General features: G+C 47.0%; 1 protein-coding gene across 1 annotated transcript in view; it reads left to right on the top strand.

Moving 5' to 3' along the window:
- The first annotated feature begins 491 nt into the window (after positions 1-491).
- The window catches only part of DMTF1 (cyclin D binding myb like transcription factor 1), a 58693-nt gene continuing 37907 nt past the window's right edge, over positions 492-21277 (top strand). Inside the window, exons 1-3 of the mRNA XM_044280109.1 lie at positions 492-594; positions 6487-6605; positions 7578-7672. Coding sequence (XP_044136044.1) covers positions 6494-6605; positions 7578-7672 — 207 coding nt within the window. The 5' untranslated portion in view covers positions 492-594; positions 6487-6493. The remainder of the gene's footprint in view (positions 595-6486; positions 6606-7577; positions 7673-21277) is intronic.

Here is a 21277-nt window from a genome sequence, read left to right as displayed (position 1 = left end):
GTTGGTATGACGCCATGCGCTTCATGCCGCTGCTGTAAGGTAATACATACTGTACAGCAGCGGCATGAAGCACACGGCGTCATACCAACCAATGACGCCGTGCGCTCCTGCTCTGAACAGGAATCCAGGCCGTGTTACCACGGACCGCTCTCGGCCACAGAACACGGCCGTGTGCATTCGGCCTTTATTGTGTAAATTTTTTTTTTTATCCATATGCAAATTAACCTGAGATGAGTCCTGTCCCTGACTGACTGAGGCAGCAAAAAACGATTTCAATCAGTCCCAGAAGAATAGCAGGGTGCCAGCTTGGTCCCTGCTCCATCCAAAGTTCTCCTGTGCTCTTGCTGGGCCCCTGTGATCAGACATTACACCTATCCTGAGCATGACACCACACAGAGGAGACTGCTCCCTCTCACCGTCCTGCACTTTCTCAGTCTCCAGTCCACAGACTTCTATCGGGGATAAGCCCCTCCCCTTCCGACCACGTGACCCCCTCCCAGCTGCTCGCCTGCCTGTGTGTGCTGCTGTGTTCCTGCATCCTGGTATCTCGGAGCCTCCATCCTGTTCGCCAAGTGCCCGGACTGAAAACAGGAAGTGAGTATGAGGCCCGGCCCTATGACAGGCAGGCGGTGATGAGTGAGGGCGCCCCCGGCTTCTGCACGTCCGCACTGCTGGCGGGGCGCCCCACCTGTCACACCTAAAGGAGGAGTAGTCAGGAGCTGGTGGTACCCAGACGGATGACTTCTCCATGGGTGGGAGTCTGACTGCTACGGCCCCGTCAGCTCCCCCTCTATAGTCAGTAGGCCCCAATGATGTGCCAGATGTCAGCAGCATCTTTTTTTTTTTACTGGCCTGGCATACAGCATGGGCATCAGTGTGCCACCAGATTCTCCTTAGAAAAGCCTACTGTAATTGGCTGCTGCTGAGGAGCAACTGAGAAGCAGGTGTCAGAATTTGAAATGGTGTGTGTGGCAAAGCTGTGCCTACCTACCGTCTAAGGGGTTGTCCCGTGACAACATCGGATAAGTGTCTGATCGGGGGGCTCGCCCCCGGGTTCCCCATTTGGATGGAGCAACAGACACTTATAGGTGTCTTCTGCCCCGTTTAACCATGTGGATAGGGGGTAAGTTGTCACGGGACAGCCCCTTTAAACCATAGTGCCACTCCAAACTGCAGGTGATTGTAAGGGCACGTCCAATCCTATACATCGCAGCGGGTGAAAATCCGCACCGCAGGATGTAGATGAGATATCTCCAATCACATCCATCTGGTTGGTACTGTAAAGCGTTGCTGCACATATCCACAGCGTTTCCCTCATGTGGATGTCCATGAAGCTACTCTTACAGGGCTCTAGGAAGCTGAGCATCGAGGAACTGTTTGACCAGAACTTTACTTACAAGTAAATTTTTATGCTCATGAAATGAATATTTCTCTTCTTAAAAGTGTTTTCCAGGATTTTTGTACTTGAATAGGGCTGAGCTGCTCTTAGGACACGTGACACATGAACGTCACTCGGCATAGGAAAAGCATAGGGAAGGCTGCGACGTTCACAGGCGCGCCGCTGCCCTCTCAAACAGCTCATGGGCAGGGGTCCTGTGCGTCAGATCTCCACCGATCAGATACTGATGACCTATCGGATCTGTCACCAGGACATTGAGGAATAAATCAGATCTGTCATCAGGACATTGAGGGATAAATCAGATCTATCACCAGGACATTGAGGGATAAATCAGATCTGTCACCAGGACGTTGAGGGAAAAATCAGATCTGTCACCAGGACATTGAGGGATAAATCAGATCTGTCACCAGGACATTGAGGGATAAATCAGATCTGTCACCAGGACATTGAGGATAAATCAGATCTGTCACCAGGACGTTGAGAGATAAATCAGATCTGTCACCAGGACATTGAGGGATAAATCAGATCTGTCACCAGGACATTGAGGGATAAATCAGATCTGTCACCAGGCCATTGAGGGATAAATCAGATCTGTCATCAGGATGTTTGTGATAAATCAGATCTGTCATCAGGATGTTTGGGATAAATCAGATCTGTCATCAGGATGTTTGGGATAAATCAGATCTGTCATCAGGATTTTTAGGGATAAATCAGATCTGTCATCAGGATTTTTAGGGATAAATCAGATCTGTCACCAGGACGTTGAGGGATAAATCAGATCTGTCATCAGGGTGTTGAGGATAAAGCAGATCTGTCATCAAGACGTTGAGGGATAAATCAGATGTCACCAAGATGTTGGGGATAAATCAGATGTCACCAAGATGTTGGGGATAAATCTAATCTGTCATCAGGACATTGCCGATAAAGCAGATCTGTCATCAGAACGTTGAGGGATAAATCAGATGTCACCAGGATTTTTAGGGATAAATCAGATCTGTCATCAGGACGTTGAGGAATAAATCAGATCTGTCATCAGGAGGTTGGGGATAAATCAGATCTGTCATCAGGATGTTTGGGATAAATCAGATCTGTCATCAGGATTTTTAGGGATAAATCAGATCTGTCATCAGGATTTTTAGGGATAAATCAGATCTGTCATCAGGATTTTTAGGGATAAATCAGATCTGTCACCAGGACATTGAGGGAAAATCAGATCTGTCACGAGGATGCTGAGGGATAAATCAGATTTATCACATACACTGCTCGGTCAGCAGCCTGTTGGTTCCTCTACCTCATCATGGAATGGAAAAAGCTGTCAATCATGGCTAAAGTGTGTGTGGGACGCTTGTGTAGATGTGCACAGCAGCCCTGTCTACATGTTTCCAAATAGAAACCGTAGAGAGACCCTGCTGCTATGGAGCTTTATAAGAGGGAGCAACCGGTGAGGGGTTGTACCAGCTGTTGTGAAATTACAACCCCCAGCATGCATACTTGCTCACCAGATCTGGGAACTCCCATAAATGAGAGCGATCTTGTAAAACAGAGAATTCGGAGACTGCGCTTCCTAGTTTAATTCTCTTCGACAGTGGGACATTAGACAGAGGTTTAGTGGGCACGGCCTAAAGAATCCATAGCCTACAGTGACCTGCGGTGTGGATCTGAAATCTCAGCATGTCCGTGTATGCAGCGGGTTTCACCCTTTGCAATGGGGAGAGTGGCATCCACTGTCATTACTGCGGCGAGTACCAATATGCATGTGGTTTTTGCAGCAATGTTGTGGCTCCATAGTTGACTGTTCTGTTGTGTTTTCAGTCCCATGTGGATGTACCCTTAGGGCACATCCGGACGTAGTAGTCAGAAAATTCTGCTGCGGTTTACACAGGGGTGCACCTAGCCGTTCTGTTGCCTGAGGTGAAAACTGAAACAGCCCCCCCTCCCTAATGCCAATTTCTTAACCTAACCCCTTCCCTTTAGGCCATGGGCCTTCAGCCTCCCCCTCTTGCCCCTACCTGGTGCTGCCTGAGGCGATCGCCTCACCTGGCCTCATGGGTGGTGCACCCCTGGGTTTATGCCACAATCAGGCGACAAAAAACACATGAATTACATGTTTTTGTGCTGCAGAAATGGCTGTGGGTTTCACCCTTTCCGTTGCGGTGAAGATCCGCAGCATAAATTGGCATGCTGCACATGTCACATTTGTATCGCGGGTAAATTTATACTGCGTTATATTTTACGCAGCGTGTGGATGAGTTGTTTCTCATCCTTTTACAGCATATCCTCATTGTTTTGGTCACGTGTGGACGTATCCTTAGTGTATATCTGCAAGGATTTTTTTGTGTAGAAAATCTGCTGGATAATCCAGTACCAGCTAAACCTATGAGATTTTCAAAATCTCGTGTACCTGGTACCGAAATTTTCCATGTGGAAATTAGCCTATGGTGCAGATATTGAAATCTGCAGCATGTCAATTGTTTATGTGGATTTTTAGTGCAGATTTTACTCTTCGCAATTCGAATGGTGAAATCTGAAGCAAATCCCCATAAAAATAAGCCAGTAACAAATTAAGATTTTGGTGCAGAAATTCAGTGAAACCGACGTCAAAATCCACGCAGAAAAAACTTCAGGGATAAATATATGCTGTAGATTTGTGAAAATGAGTTTCTTTCATCTGAATGAGGTGGTTTCTGCAGAGAACATGGATTTTTGCAGGCCCTATAGAACAGTCAATGGAATTTCTTCTAGAAAGGGACACTAAACCCTGAAACACATAAATGCATAATGCATAGTGCACATATAGCAATGTCTACAAGGTGCGCCCCAAACTGCTGTCAAAAGAAGTTTAGGAGCGATCTTGCAAAGAACTTTCACCTTCTCCTAGTCCTCTCCATCTTCGGCTACAGAACGGCTAGGTGCACCTCACACACTCACACTCTCAACAGAAAGTTCAGGAGAGGGCCACTAACCTGGCTGTGACATTAGTGATGTGCTAATGTCAGCTGAACATAACTATATTAGTGCCATCTCACTGCGTGCTGCCGTTATTGAGAAAAAAAAACGTTTATAATATGCAAATGAGCCTGCCTAGCCCTGTCAATCAAGTGTAGCAGGGCGTGGCCAGAGGTGGGAAAACGGAGCCTCTAGGAGCAGGAGAAACCCCCCCCCCCCGCTCCTAAAGTCTTATTTGCATATTATAAAAGTTATTTTCTCTCATTAACAGCGGCACGCAGTGAGATGGCACTAATATAGTTATGTACACCTTCGGAAGCATTTTTTTTATGATTGCATGTTACTCATTTTCGGCTAAAAATCATTTTTTCAGTTGGCCTTTATTAAAAATATTGAACTGTTCTGTGACAAAGAGTTAACTGTTTTTCTAGCTGTGTGACTGGTACTTTCACTTTCACGTTGTTCTGGCCATCTAATAAACCTTGGGGGTCATTTATCAAACTGGTGTAAAGTAGAACTGGCTTAGTTGCCCATAGCAACCAATCAGATTCCACCTTTCATTTTTCCAAAGGAGCTGTCCAAAACGAAAGGTGGAATCTGATTGGTTGCTATGGGCAACTAAGCCAGTTCTACTTTACACCAGTTTGATAAATGACCCTCCCTCTCAGGTTAATTTGTATATGTATCAAATCGTATTTTTTACACAATAAAAGCACACAGAGCTATGGGGACTGGGCATTGCGGATGTGCTAGCGGCCATCTAGAAACCCATGTCCTCAGCTCTATACACAAAATCCAGGTGACATGTTCCCTTTAAGCCACATTCTTATCAGTAAGATAAGAACTGAGTTATAATGAGTGTTTATAAGGTCAGAGAGCAGGGATAAGGAGTCTTCTCCTGATCTGACAGAAAATACAGAAAATCCTAACGGTGCAACTAGAGCATCTCAGCTCTGTACAGAAAAAAGGACGCCATATTTTTAATGACCAACTTAAAAAAATTATTTTTAGCTCAAAATGAGTGCAATGCAATAAAAATAAATTGACCCCAAAGGTGTATATAGCCTTCAAAGTATACTTTTTTAATGAAACCCTATTAGCAGTCCCTCTTACAACTCCACATAATGTGCTACTTGGCTTTCCTGGAACCCTGAATGACAACTCAGCCTGGCCTTGCTACAGCTTGGAGGATTTGTCATTTGGATTTTTTACTCAGCTTTTTTTTGTAGCCCAGCTTTTTCACAACCCTGTGTGGCAAGTTGGTCTAGCTATGTGAAGGGATTTATCACTACATAACTAGGTAAATTTGGAATTTAGCAGGAATTGGGAAAGCTGGTTAACAACCTCTGCAGAGATGTAATGGAGGCCACACCTGGTATATACATTCTGTATACACTATACACCCATGAATATATACCACATACATGTTTCCCAGCTTTCCAAAGCTGCTGAAGGGCAAATCTGCACAATTATGCAGTAAAGGGAATAACTATCACTGCGTAAATGGGCAGATTAGCTATTCCGCTGTATATACTATGGCTGATACTATGTATACACTACAGCTGGTACTGATGGGACTATGACTGGCACCATTGCCCAGTCTGCTTTGTATTATTACTAAGAGTTTCCTTCTAACAAAACAGCCACACTCACTCTGTAGACAAAATATGTGTCATACTAAACTCTGTCCCCTCCTCCTAAACTTCTTAGGTCATGTTTACTAGGATAGGAGGGGGGAGAATGCATGGCTGCAGCCTGAGAGAACAATGCTCTGCTCTTCTTTTGTATTTTTCATGGTCTGCAATTGTGATATCTGACGATATAACACATAAGGAGATCATGTTAGGTTTTGTTGGTTGTTCTTTTTTTGTTTGGATTCTGGGTTCAGTGGTCCTTTAATGCTACCTTTACTCTTTTTTTTTTACTGGTTAAGAAAAAATAATTATTTTCACTTTAAAATGTGTCTGTAATTGGGAATACACATGAATTTAGACATGTGGAGGCCTATCAATCAGGTAAAGAGTTCATGCATTGCCATAAAGCCTACCATCCTACGAATTGACTTGTTTTACATACATGATGCCTGTTGAATTAGTGCATTCGGTTTGAGCGTGATCTCTGACTTGTTTTTTATTCTGCAGGTTGAGTATGAGCACAGCTGAAGACGAGTCTGGATCAGTGAAAGTACAAAGCACAAGGAGCGCTCTCACACTCACACAGGATCTGGATGGAAATTTAATCCTCCATTGTCCTCAAAATGGTAAGAGTGATTTCTCTTTCCTGATCCGATACAGGGAAACATTTGTTCAAGGCTCCATTCAAATCATGTCTTCAGTGTCTATTTGATGTACATACGCCAGTGAAATCTCATTCTAAAAAAATATATAGAGCTGGATACTATACCTTTTTGGTGGTATACCAGCCAGACAGAGACTAAAAGAACACTCTTTCCACCTTCTTCAGATGAATGGAGGCCGATAGATAGACTTGGCATGTAGGTTGGGAGCTTTATTTGGCATACACGCTAACTGTACGTCACTAATATTCATTCAAACCTGAAAATTCAGGTGTGTATCCACATAACATTGCTATCCTATTCCTACCATCACAACTGTGGGGTCCACGAGGTTCAGAGATGAGGTTTAGTGTAGAAGCATCTGGTGGCCAATGGTCCAGTTAAGCAAATACTGAAAGTGAATCATAGTCCCACTGACATTTTCACTTTTAAGACGAGATAAACTGGCTATATACATTAGAAGTTTGGCTCATGCAGGATCACTGGAAAAAAAATTATACTTTACGGAAGAAAGCTAAAAACCCAGCTGCATAAAGGTATGCTGAAGGTTTAGCAGCCCCCAAGTAATGACAAGTTCCCAGATGGGCTAGCCTCGGCTGCACACAAGCATAAATCAGCCTTGGTCACTTATGGCTCTGTTGCTGGTTGTCCTTCCTTGGACCAACCACTGCTTACAGGGAACTCTCCACGAGCCCTGCGGTTTCTTAGATGTTCTGTTCCAATCTTCTAGACATCACAATTTGACCCCATTCAAATTTCCTCATATCCTTGCAATTGCCCATTTTCTTGCTTCCAACATATCAACTTCAGAGACTGACTGTTAATTGCTGTCTAACTCCCAGCCTTTGAAAGGTGACATGTATAAAATGATATGCAATTTGTTATATTTATATATCCTTAGTCTATCACAAATGTTCTTTACTTATTTTCATTTAGTGTCAGAACATGACCAGAGCTTTGAGGTGACCATGACAGCTACTACAGAGGTAACAGAAGATGACAATAATGAAGACTCCATAACTCAAATTCAGGTAAAACAACCTTAGGTACTACGTGTTTGAGATTACACAGCCGAGTCTCATTATTATGACCACGTCCTACTTTATACGTTGGCAGTATGTAGCTCATGAAGGAAGTCACGTGGTGAGCTATCTTGATGAGTATATAACATGTGTGATAGGCTGTCTGCACACTTATCACTCACTGTGGTCATGGGTAAAAGGGCTGATTTAGAAGAGATGCAAAAAGGGATGATTACTGGCTTTCAGGCCAAGGGTGACAGTATTTCTGAAAGTGTGCAGTTTGTGAGATGTTTGCTGCTGTGGTGAAAGTGTATGGTGAGTGGACAAATGGTACAATTGTGAATGAGTGGAGTGAAAACTGTGGAGCACCATGTGCTATTGATGTTAGAGGAAAACATTGGCTAGGAAGGCAGATGCCATAAAGTGAAGCAACTCACGGCCAAAATGAACCAGAGGGCTACCAGACATATGTCTACTGCGTATGGGGCTCTGAAGAAGACGTATAGTCATTGCACCTCTGTTAAAGTTTCATCAGCAGAAAAGTCTTGAATTTTTGCAGCAGTATCGCAATTAAACCTCCATTGATTGGTAAAGGGTTGCCTTGTCCAATGAGTCACATTTTCTGCTTCATAGAATGGATGGACGTTGGCGTGTAAAGCGATAAACATTAGAGAACACGCTCTGAAACCATTGCCGGAAGAACACAAGCTGGTGGTGGCAGCGTTCTGGTCTTGGTCTTTAGGCCCTCTCATCCATGTGGAAGGCTCTCTCAACTGATTTAATTATGAATACATCCTTGCAGATCACATTTACCCATACATGCTGATTGTCTTCCCTGGGGTGGATGGGATCTTCCAGTAAGACAATGTGACGTCACATGGCTAGAAATGTCCAAGATTGATTGGAAGAGCATGACCAAGGCTTCCAAGTACTACCCTGGACCCCTATTTCCCCAGACTTGAACCCAGTTGAGCATCTGTGGGATCACCTTGATCGCTCTTTGGATCCTCTCCCATGCACCCTCCAGCAGCTGTGAGATGCACTGCAGTCAGCATGGCTCCAGATATCTGTGATGGCCTACCAGGACTTTGAGTCACTCCAAGCCTGTCTTGTTGCTGTCTGTGCTGCACACAGCGGTTACTCTGGATATTAGCTGGTGGTCATAATAATGTGACTTGAATGTGTATATGTTGTTTTACTTCTTTATAAAGATTTATTTTTGATAACAATCATTTCTGAGCCTTTTCTCCACCTGATCGTAATCTTGTAAACTAAAATTATCATTAATATTTCAGTTCTAGTGTCAGATGTACCCATAAAGGTGCTCATACATGTTGAATAGCTATCCACTTTCCTGACACACTTGATTCTTTTGAGCATGTATGTGTTTTCAGTGGGGAGGGAGGAGAAGGCCGTTGCCAGACACCTCTGACCCATATCGGGTGTTGAAATATTGCTAGGATATGCCTCAAATCTCAGATAGGTGCAGGTCCCAACTGTGGGACCGACCCGCTTTGTCTCCAGAACTGAGCCCCTGAACTGGAGGGAGAACAGCCACTTGTAGTGGCCACAGTCCATTCACTGCTAAGGGAGTTCTGAAAATAACTGAGTAATGGCTTGGCTATTTTCAGAAGTCTCATAGCAGTTAATGGAAAGGACGTTGCACATGCACGATGGGTTCTCCTTCACTTAGGGGGCCCCATTTTGGAAATGGGAGCAGGTCTCCGAGGTGGAACTTGCAGCTGACATTTGTGACTAGTAATATGCCATAAATGTGGAGATGGGGAAAACCCATTTGTATTGTCAGCCAAACTCACAGAAAACAACAAAGTTAGGCCTCCTGGGCCGTGATAGCGAGAGCTGAGACGCGCCTCCTGGGCCGTGATAGCGAGAGCTGAGACGCGCCTCCTGGGCCGTGATAGCGAGAGCTGAGACGCTGTCACGAACCTCCCAGGGAGCCAGTAGTGGGATGAGGAACCCACTGGCAGTAAGCAGCTGACAGCCCAGAATGCGGTACAAGTTTAGGGATAATCCAAGAGGGGTAGTCAATGTCCAATCCGGGTCGAGGCAGGCAGCGAAGGTTCAAGGCGGAAGACAGTCCAGGGGTCAGTAGCCGGGAAGGATACAAAGAAACAACAGGCAATAGAAGGATCTGCAGGGAGGCTAGGTGTTCACCATAAGGTGGAATAACTCAGCAATGAACCAGAGCTCAGGCCAGGTCTTTATAGCCAGGGAAGGTAGGAACCACCCTCCCCAGGAACCAATGGCAGGCGAGGAAGGTGGAAGGTGTGTACTGGGAATCTCCCTCAGCAAGGCTCACACCTGACAGCCGGATAATGCAGGAACTCTATGCACCCGGAAATGTGCGAGCAGCCTGTGTACTGCGCACACGCCGTGCACCCGCACCTCGGGCACCAGGTGTTCTACCGAGCTGAAGGGGAACCCGTGCCCTGCGCCGTGCCCATGGTCCCAGAGTAGGGGTAACACCCCCTGCTTCCTGACAGAGCCCCCCACCAAGGAGCGGCCTCCGGACGCGACCCTGGGAAGGCCTCTCGGGGTGAACCCGATGGAACGCCCGCACCTTGGCGGCCGCATGGACATTCCCCAAGGGCTCCCAGGAACGCTCCTCGGGACCGTACCCCTTCCAGTGGATGAGATACTCCAGGACCCCACGCCGGCGGCGGGAGTCCAGGATCTCCTGGACTTCATACTCATCATCGTTATTCACCTGGATGGGAGGTGGTGGAGCAGGTGCCCGGTCCGGGAATGGGTTGGCACGGTGTGGTTTCAACAAGGACACGTGGAATACCGGGTGGATTCCCAGGGAAGTAGGCAACTGGAGCTTGGCTGCAACGTTGTTGACCATACTCACGATCTCAAAAGGACCAAGGTAACGGGGTCCCAGTTTTCGGGAGGGACAGGACAGCTTGAGGTGCTGTGTGGAAAGCCACACCTTGTCCCCGTCTTTGTACCTGGGGAATTCTGTGCGTCTACGGTCTGCCTGCATCTTGTGCCGCTGCTGAGCGGCCTGGAGTTGTTGCGTTAGGGTCCGCCTCAGTTCTCGTAGGAGCCGGAGCCGTTGAGCCACTTCAGGCACTGGGACATCAAGGGGGAGATCCGGGAGAGTTGCGGGATGATAGCCATAGTTGGCATAGAATGGTGAGAGCCCGGTGGAGGAATGAAGCTGATTGTTGAAGGAAAATTCCGCGAAGGGGAGATGGCTCACCCAGTCGTCTTGTAGATGGGATGTGTAACAGCGAAGGAACTGTTCGAGAGTTTGGTTGGTCCTTTCGGTCTGCCCATTGGACTGGGGGTGATAGGCAGAAGACAGGCTGCGAGTGATATGAAGGCTACGGCAAAACTGGGTCCAAAAGCGGGAGGTGAATTGTGAGCCCCGGTCTGAGACGATGGAATCAGGGAGCCCGTGCAACCGGAACACGTGTTGGAGGAACAACTCTGAGGTTTTTTGGGCCGTCGGGAGACCGGAGGTCGGAATGAAGTGGGACATCTTGGTACATCTGTCCACCACCACCATGATGGTGGTACAGGCTTGTGAAGGCGGTAAGTCCACAATGAAATCCATGGCTATGTTGCGCCATGGAAGGGTTGGCACTGGCAGAGGCTGTAATAACCCAACAGGTTTTGAGGTGGGACGTTTGTAGAGTGCACACACGGAACAAGACTCTATGAAGGAGCGTACGTCGGCTGCCAAAGAGGGCCACCAAAACTGACGTAGGATGCATTCCATGGTGTTGCGCCTACCTCGGTGGCCTGCTGTGGGGTGGTCATGGTGATGCTGTAGTACAGGCAGTCGCTGGGAGACTGGGACGTAGATCCACTGTTGGTGGTAACAAAGCCCCTGCTTCATTGGCAGATGGGCTGCCTCCTCTGGAGCTGGCATGCTGGCCCGTCGGATCCTCTCGATCAAGGAGTGTTGGGTGGCTAGAAAGTATGCGGCTGGCAGGATCGGTTCCGGAGGTGCAGGATCGGCCTCGGAGGAGCACATACGGGACAAGGCATCAGCCTTGCCGTTCTTGGATCCCGGTCGATAGGTAATCTGGAGGCGAAAACGGGAGAAAAAGAGAGCCCACCTGGCTTGTCGAGGACGCAGTCGCTTGGCACTGCGGAGATATTCGAGGTTGCGATGGTCGGTGTACACCACCACAGGGTTTTCGGCTCCTTCCAGCAAATGTCTCCATTCCTCCAGGGCGTCCTTGATAGCGAGCAGCTCCCTCTCACCCACATCATAGTTGCGTTCGGCCCCGGTGAGTTTGCGGGAATAAAAGGCAACGGGATGGAGAAGCTGCTTCTCCCCTTGGACCTGGGAGAGAACAGCCCCGATAGCCCCCTCGGAGGCATCGGTCTCCAGAAAAAACGGGCAAGAGGCGTCCGGTTGTACCAGTATAGGTGCCTGTGTGAACAGCCTCTTAAGGTGCTGGAATGCCTGTTGGACCTTCGGGGTCCATTCAAACAGGGTGTTGCTCCTGGTCAGAGCAGTGATGGGAGCGCAGATCGCTGAAAAGTTCCGAATGAATCGGCGGTAAAAATTGGCAAAACCAATGAACTGCTGCACCATCCGCCGATTGCGGGGGACAGGCCAATTCTGGACGGCCTGGATCTTCCTGGGGTCCATCTCCACTCGACCTGGGGATAGGATGTAGCCCAGGAACTCAATGGACGAGACTTCGAAGGTGCTTTTTTCAAGCTTGCCATAGAGACTGTGGGTCCGCAGACGTTGGAGCACCGATTTGACATGCCGTTCGTGTTGTGGCAGTGATCTGGAGAAGACAAGGATATCGTCCAGATATACCACAACATGGGTATCCAACAGGTCACGGAAGACGTCATTGATGAAGCACTGAAATGTGGCAGGGGCGTTACAGAGCCCGAAGGGCATGACAAGGTACTCGTAGTGCCCAAACCGTGAGCGGAATGCTGTCTTCCACTCATCCCCCTCCCTGACACGAATCAGATTGTAGGCCCCACGGAGGTCGATCTTGGTGAAGAAACGGGCATCCTTGACTCTGTCCAGCAAGTCGGGAATGAGAGGGAGTGGGTACCGGTTTTTCTTGGTGATGTCGTTCAGGGCCCGGTAATCGACACAGGGCCGGAGACCCCCATCTTTTTTCCCCACAAAGAAGATGCCGGCCCCAACTGGAGAGGTCGAGGGACGGATGAACCCCTTCGCTAGGCTCCCCTCTATGTAGTCCTTCAGGGCCCTGGTCTCGGGTTCGGACAGATTGTACAAGCGCCCGTACGGCAGTGGGGCTCCAGGGAGCAGGTCAATGGGGCAATCATAAGGCCTGTGTGGCGGCAAGGCGTCTGCTCCTTTTTTTTCAAAAACGTCTGCATAGTCCCGATATTTGTCAGGTAGTCTGTGTTCAACGGTGCCCAGAACCGCAGGAGGGCTTGGAGCCGGAGACGCGTGAACAGGAGAACCGGAGGGGGGCGTGAAGGTGATGGAGCCAGAGGTCCAGTTAATCGTGGGGTTGTGTCTCCTAAGCCAGGGGATGCCTAAAATGACTGGAAACAAGGGGGAAGGCACGATGTCCCACACGATCTTCTCGGAATGGTAAAGGCCGATGCGGAGGAACAAGGGATGTGATTCCATGGCGATAGGTCCCGTCTTTAGGGTGCTGCCATCCACCAGATGCAGCTGGGATGGGTTCTTCTTAGGGCGCAACGGGATGCCTAGTTGGGAAGCCAGATCCTTGTCCATAAAACAGCTGCTTGCGCCCGAATCAATGATGGCAGAGAGATCAATATTGTTGTTGCCCAGCTGCAGGGAAACAGGGATGGTGAGATGAGACAGGTTGTTATACATAGGTAGGTTAATGCATACCGTGGGTGTCTCCGGCCTACCTTCGGGAGGTTTGATGGGACAGTCCTTCAGGAAATGGCCCGGTTTTGCGCAATATAAACACAGATGCAAGGTTCTTCTCCTGGTTCTCTCCACCGTGGACAGGGGACCCCGAACAGCCCCGATCTGCATCGGCTCCTCCTGGTTACCGTCTGCTGCCACAGGAACAGGAAGCCTTAAGGGTTCCGACCGGCGCTCCGTTAGAGGCGGGGTCTGTTGTCGCTCCTGTCGTCTTTCCCGGAAGCGGCGATCCAGGTGGGTTACTGAGTCCATCAGGCCCCCCAAGGAGCCCGGCACCCCAATGCGGGCGAGCTCATCCTTGAGCTGCTCGGACAAACCGATGCGGAATTGGTCAATCAAGGCCACCTCGTTCAAGCCCGTATCCGGGGCTACCTCACGGAATTCCATGATGTAATCCTCCACTGGACGTCTGCCCTGGCGGAGGGTGCGCAAGGTACCCCTGGCGGTTGAAGAACGCAGGGGGTCATCATAAAGTCTTTGCATAGCTGCGGCAAAGGACTTCCAAGATGCCAGCACTGGGTCATCGGCTAGTAGGAGTTGGTGCGCCCAGGTCTGGGGAGGCCCTGAGAGCAAGGAAATTGCCGTGCGTACCTTGACGAAGTCCGTGGCATATGTACGTGGCTTCAGGGAAAACAACAGCTCGCAGGAGATGATGAAGGAGCGGTACTTCCTCCGATCTCCTGAAAACCGCTCAGGGAGGCTGACTGACGGCTCGCTAGAGACCACTTCCAGGGTGCGCGCCGGCGTAGGGGGAGGCGAGGGTGGTAGCGCGGTGCGCTCTGCGATGCGCTGCTCCTGTGTGGCAACCCTCTGCAGCAGGTGCTCATGACTCGCTTGCATCTCCTGAAAGGCCTGCGTCATGAGGTTAAGTTGCTGGGTCATGGCCGTCATGGGATCCACTGCTTTTGCGGGTTCCATGGTGAAGGCTGAGTTATTATGTCACGAACCTCCCAGGGAGCCAGTAGTGGGATGAGGAACCCACTGGCAGTAAGCAGCTGACAGCCCAGAATGCGGTACAAGTTTAGGGATAATCCAAGAGGGGTAGTCAATGTCCAATCCGGGTCGAGGCAGGCAGCGAAGGTTCAAGGCGGAAGACAGTCCAGGGGTCAGTAGCCGGGAAGGATACAAAGAAACAACAGGCAATAGAAGGATCTGCAGGGAGGCTAGGTGTTCACCATAAGGTGGAATAACTCAGCAATGAACCAGAGCTCAGGCCAGGTCTTTATAGCCAGGGAAGGTAGGAACCACCCTCCCCAGGAACCAATGGCAGGCGAGGAAGGTGGAAGGTGTGTACTGGGAATCTCCCTCAGCAAGGCTCACACCTGACAGCCGGATAATGCAGGAACTCTATGCACCCGGAAATGTGCGAGCAGCCTGTGTACTGCGCACACGCCGTGCACCCGCACCTCGGGCACCAGGTGTTCTACCGAGCTGAAGGGGAACCCGTGCCCTGCGCCGTGCCCATGGTCCCAGAGTAGGGGTAACACCCCCTGCTTCCTGACAGACGCGCCCCCTTAGCTGCAGCAAAAGAAACTCCCCTTGAGCTTTCAGCTTGATTATAAATACACTTGAAACCAGAAGTTTACATACACTATATAAAAAGACACATATGCACGTTTTTCTCAATATCTGACATGAAATCAGAATAAACATTTCCTGTTTTTAGTTAATTAGCCATAATTATTATTATTTGCCAAATGCCAGAATAATGAGAGAGAATGTTTTAAGGCATTTTTATTACTTTCTGCAAAGTCAAAAGTTTATAAACATTTCATTAATATTTGGTACCATTGCCCTTAAACTGTATAACTTGGGTCAAACGTTTTGGATATCCTTCCACAAACTTCTCACTATAGTTTTTTTTTTAGAAGGCTTTATTTTTCAATTTTCACAGAAATAAAAAACTTTAAATAGGGTAACAACCCCCTCAACAAGGTACAACCTTGAACATCACATTCAATAGACAGGCAAAATAATAGGATTACATACAAAACTAAAATGTCCACAAATGCAAAGACTATAATGTAGTTCACCTCACATAGAGCAGCATCATTGTCATGAAGTCGAATTGTTCCATTAAGACCTTTCACCATCCACACACACGTTCATACTGGCAGTGACCTGGACATCTCAAAAAACTTCTCCAGACCCATTACACAGTGACCGAGTTTGCACTCCAAGTATCCCAGACTTTCCCAAATTTTCCCGGTACGCCCCTAGCTTCGTAAGTTAACTTGTATACTGATAATGTGGCGTTGATAAGCTGGATTCAATGAGACAATGTTGGTTTCTTGGGGGGATTCCAGTTTAGCAGAATTGACTTTCTCGCATAAAACATCAGCAACCTGTAAAGGTTTGGTATGCTTAGTTGGAATAATATCGTTAACAAGACCTAGCAGACTAGCTTCAGGTGCCACAACTGCCGGGAGCCCAAGACAAGCATCCAGATAGTCATGTACCTGCGTCCAAAATTCAGCAATAACCGGACACTCCCATACCATGTGCATTAGGGTCCCCCTGCCATTTCCACACCTTGTACACGTATCTGAAGCAAGTTTATGCATGCATACCAGTCTCACTGGTTTATAGTAGACTCTGTGTAACCATTTCGTCTGAATCAGCTGATCCCGTGCACAAATCGCCGCCCCTCTCCAAGAGGCCGACAGCTCCTTCTCATGACACTATTCCAATGCGGGAATATCAACTTCTCACTATAGCTGATTGGAATTTGGGCCCATTCCTCCTGTCAAAACTGGTGTAACTTGAGTCATGTTTGTTGGTCACCTTGCTCGCACCGGCCTTTTCAGCTTTGCCCATACATTTTCAATAGGATTGAGATCAGGGCTTTGTGATGGCCATTCCAAAACATTGACTTTGTTATCCTTAAGCCACAAGAAGAAAAACTACCACAAGAGGACACAGTTTTAAATTAGAGGGGCAAAGGTTTAAAAGTAATATAAGGAAGTATTACTTTACTGAGAGAGTAGTGGATGCATGGAATAGCCTTCCTGCAGAAGTGGTAGCGGCAAATACAGTGAAGGAGTTTAAGCATGCATGGGATAGGCATAAGGCTATCCTTCATATAAGATAGGGCCAGGGACTATTCATAGGATTCAGATATATTGGGCAGACTAGATGGGCCAAATGGTTCTTATCTGCCGACACATTCTATGTTTTTAACCAGTTTGGCAGTATGCTTCGGGTCATTGTCCCTTTGGAAGACCCATTTCCACCCAAGCTTTAACTTCCTGGCTGATGTCTTGAGATGTTGCTTCAGTATTTCCACATAATCTTCTTTCCTCAAGATGCCATCTATTTTGTGAAGTGCACCAGTCCCTCCTGCAGCAAAACAACCCCACAACATGATGCTGCCACCCCTGTGTTTCACAGTTGGGATGGTGTTCTTAGGCTTCCAAGCTTCTCCCTTTTCCCTCCAAACGTAACGATAGTCATTATGGCCAAAAAGTTCAGTCTTAGTTTTGTCAGACCACGGGACATGTCTCCAAAAATGTAGGTCTTTGTTCCTGTGTGCATTTGCAAACATTAATCTGGCTTTTTTATGTTTCTTTTGGAGTAATGGGTTCTTCCTGGCAGAGTGGCCTTTCAGCCCATGTTGGTACAGTACTCGTTTCACTGTGGATATTGACACAATCTTGCCAGCTTCCACCATCATCTTCACAAGGTCTTTTGCTTTTGTTCTTGGGGTTGATATGCACATATTGGACCAAAGCACGTTCATCTCTGGAGCACAGAACCCGTCTCCTTCCTGAGCGGTATGATGGCTGGACATTCCCATCTTGTTTGTACTTGCGTATAATTCTTTGTACAGATGAATGAGGCACCTGCAGGTATCTTGAAATTTCACCCAAGGTTGAGTCAGATTTGTGCAAGTCCACAATTGTCTTCCTTAAATCTTGGCTGATTTCTTTAGACTTTCCCATGATGCTACACAAATAAGCAGTGTGTTTCAGGTATGCATTTAAATATATCAATAGGTGTGTCTCTAATTAACTCAGATATTGCCAACAAACCTAACAGAAGCTTCCAAACACATGACAACATCATATGCGCAGTCCAGAATTGTTTAAAGGCATAGTAATCTTTTTTTGTTTCAATCATTTTTATTGGATTTTCAAAAGTCTTGCATGTTACAATAAAGATGCATTTCAGTAACATTTATAATATTTGAGTTATTACAAACATAATAACAGTACATTGACATAAACTTGACAATACATAACCCCACTGGATCTGATGGTCGCCATCCACATCTGGAACCCACATTTGAATACTTTATCATAAGCTTTAACAAGAACAAAAGCCTTACAAATCTGGTAAATAACAAAAAGGTATCCACCCACTCCTCTTTATTACCAAAATATATATTTATGCTAGGTGAATGCAGGCAGTCCAAAGCGCGAAGTATATGCAACTAGAACATAGTACAACATGCATCAAGCACCAAGCATACGTAACCCCACATATCTTGTCATCATCCCATTTTGCAATAAGGGGAATTTATCCACAGTTGCCATTTTCTCATGAATTTTTAGTAGGAACCATTACCTAGGGCAATGATTTTTTCATAGGCAAAAGTGGTGTTTATTGCGGATATCAGATCCTCTATTCTAGGCACTTCTTGAGATTTCCATCTCCGCAATAACAACAGTTTAGCCAAGACACAGAATATGCATACCAATTTCATGTCTTCTACTGGGAAATCCCTATTAAAAGTCCACCTAAACATCTGCAGAAGTATTAGGCCCAGCAATTCCCCACAAGCTTTTCAGTATCCTTTAATCAATGGACACTGCCAAAGAATGTGGAAAAGTGTCCCCCCACATCCACATCCCCTCCATTATTAACCAGACACTCCTGGGTACATGTATTTTAAAGTTTCCGGTCTGTAGTACCAGTGCAAAATTGTTTTTAGAGCCGATTCTACATGGGTGGAACAGTGTAGATGAGAGTGGATTGCTTTTATAGTCTTCTGCCAATCTAATATATGAATGTTCAGAGATCTCTCCCACTTACGCATGGGATGAGATTTCTTGAATTGTGCTGGCTGGAGTAATTCTTCATATAGCAATTTTAGCCCTTTAGTGTTATTAGACAAATAAATCATACCCACTTGGTTGTAGCTTAAGTTAGTAGGGCGTAATGTTTGCAGCAGGTGCCTAATTTGGAGGTATTTAAAAAATTCTGACTTTGGAAGATTAAATTGTTCCTTCAAAGATTGAAAGACTGTAGCCTCCCAATCTCATACAACATCTCCACTCTACCTGTATCTCCCAGGTGCCAAGTAGATAGATCTGTATGAGGAAGCAAAGCTCTAACCATAGAAAAGGGTAAAGAAGTTAATACTGGCTTGTTCCCCTCATTAGCAATGCTATGAAATTGTTTCCAGGCTGCTATGGATGCCCGAATTACTGGAGTAAAATTGCTTGGAATTGGGATATCCCAAAAGGGTAAGTGTAGTAAGTCTGTCAGATTAAAAGGCGCTGCCTGTGTTTTTTTCATCTGTACCCATGGAATCTCCACCCTTTTCTGCCTCCAATTTCTAAGCATAGAAACCAAAGAGGTTAAAGTAATACATTTTCATATCCGGTACTGCAAGACCCCCCCATTCTGCAAGTCCTATGGGTGATGCTTCTAGCTACTCTCGGTTTTGTGTTCTTCCAAATATATTTAGACATCATACTCTGCACCTTATTGAAGAAACTGTTCGGTAACAGCATTGGGATAGTGCGGTACATATAGAGGAAATGGGGGAGGATAAACATCTTAAAAGCTGCAATTCTGCCTAACCATGACGTTTCATGTTTGTGAAAGTTTTCCAGATCTTTACCAATCTCCAGAAGCAGAGATTCATAATTGAGCGTATATAGCTTTGACAGAGAGGGAGTCATATTAGTGCCCAAGTATTTTATGCTCTCCTTACACCAGTCAAAATCCCAGTTCTAACGAAAGGACATAGTTAAGGTTTCTGGGATATGAATTGGGAGTGCCTGTGTCTTGGAGGAGTTAAGATGATAATACGACAAGTCACCATATGTTTTTATCTGGTTCATAACCGCTTGCAGTGATATCTCTGGTCTTGTCAGTGACAAGAGAACATCATCTGCGTATGGTAAAATTTTATGTTCCTAACTCCCAATTTTTACTCCAGAGATCTGGGGATCCAGCCTAATTGCTTGAGCCATTGGTTCCATGGCTACAATTAATGGGGACAGTGGGCAACCCTGCCTGGTGCCGTTCGTCAGTTCAAACGCCTGTGACAGAGCCCCATTAACTATATGCTGGCCGTAAGGCTACTATACAGAGCCTCTATTGCAAGCATGATAGGACCACTAAATCCCATAATAGAAAGCACCGAAAAGGCGAACGACCATCTAATCCTGTCGAACGCCTTTTCGGCGTCCAGGGCCAGGACCAAGAGGGGACTCCTCCTTTGTGTGGTCTGTTGAAAAATACCCAACATTCTCCTAGTATTAAAATAGGACTGACGGGATGGAACAAAACCAGTTTGGTCCGTATTGATTATGGATGGAAGTATTGTAGCTAACCGAAGAGCCAAAAGTTTAGCGTATATTTTTACGTCTTGATTCAGCAAAGATATGGGCCTAAAATTTTGGGGCCTGTCAGAGGGTTTACCTGGTTTAGGCAGGGAAATAATCGTAGCCTGTAAGTTTTCTTTAGGAAAGGCTCCAGAGGAAAATGCGGTCTGGCAAAAATTACGCAAAAAGGGACTCGGTATGTGCGAAAACCATTTATAGTAATGACTAGCAAACCCGTCCCGACCTGGTGCCTTATCCCGGGGTAAGGAGGTTATTACCTTCTCAATTTCCTCGGTTATTTGGGCATTGAGGGCCTGGAGTTGTACACTTGTTAGGGTTGGCAGGTTTAAAGAGCTTAGGTACTTATACGTCAACTCGGACAGGTTTGGGGGAGTTGGTGTTGTTTCTTTAAGGTTGTACAGGTCATGGTAGTAGGACTGGAAACCCTCTGCAATGTCCGACGGTGAGTACATCTTGGTTTGTGTGCGGGCAGCCCACCATTTTGTCTGGCAAAGGACATCAGTTGCTCCTTAGTGGAGTAGAAATGAACCCTAGCAAGAACATCTCTTGGGATATTTTCCTCCAGATGTCTGGGGCGAGGGACTCTGTGAGCCCGATCGATTTCTAAGTCTCTGTCACTACAATGAGTCAGAGCACTTTTAATCAACGCTTTCACATAGGAAGGGATATCTTTGGCTGCCACAGCCTCTGGAATGCCTCGCAGCTTAATGTTGTTGTGCCTGCTGCGGTCTTCCAAATCCGCCATCTTGTTTTTAATTGCCTCAACTTCTGCTTCTAAGGCATAATGGGCGTCAATGAGATCATTATGAGAGCCCGCAAACTCTCCAAATTTGCGCTCCAAATGGTCTGTTCTGTCCCCAATGTCCTCCACCTCCCTCCGCAATGGAGCCACTAAGGAGCGCATGTCATGTAAAAGAGAGCGCCTCTGGATTAAGAGCATGTCCCTCATAACAGCGTCAGTCAGGGCCATATTATTAACTGGCAATGCCAGAATTTCTGCCTCACCCGTGTCCTGTGGGCCCCCTTGTGCTCCCAGAGTACCTGCAGTGGTAACATCTGTCTCGGACGATCGGGTGCCTTTCGGAGTATGTGGAGGGTCCGCTGGCCCCCCGGCCATCTCTCTCCCGGCATCTTGGATTGAAGCTGCCGCATCAC

This window comes from Bufo gargarizans, chromosome 2 (genome assembly GCF_014858855.1).
Source record: "Bufo gargarizans isolate SCDJY-AF-19 chromosome 2, ASM1485885v1, whole genome shotgun sequence".
Lineage (NCBI taxonomy): Eukaryota > Metazoa > Chordata > Amphibia > Anura > Bufonidae > Bufo > Bufo gargarizans.
Note: the sequence above shows the minus strand (reverse complement) of the source record. Positions and strands in the feature narration are given on the sequence as shown.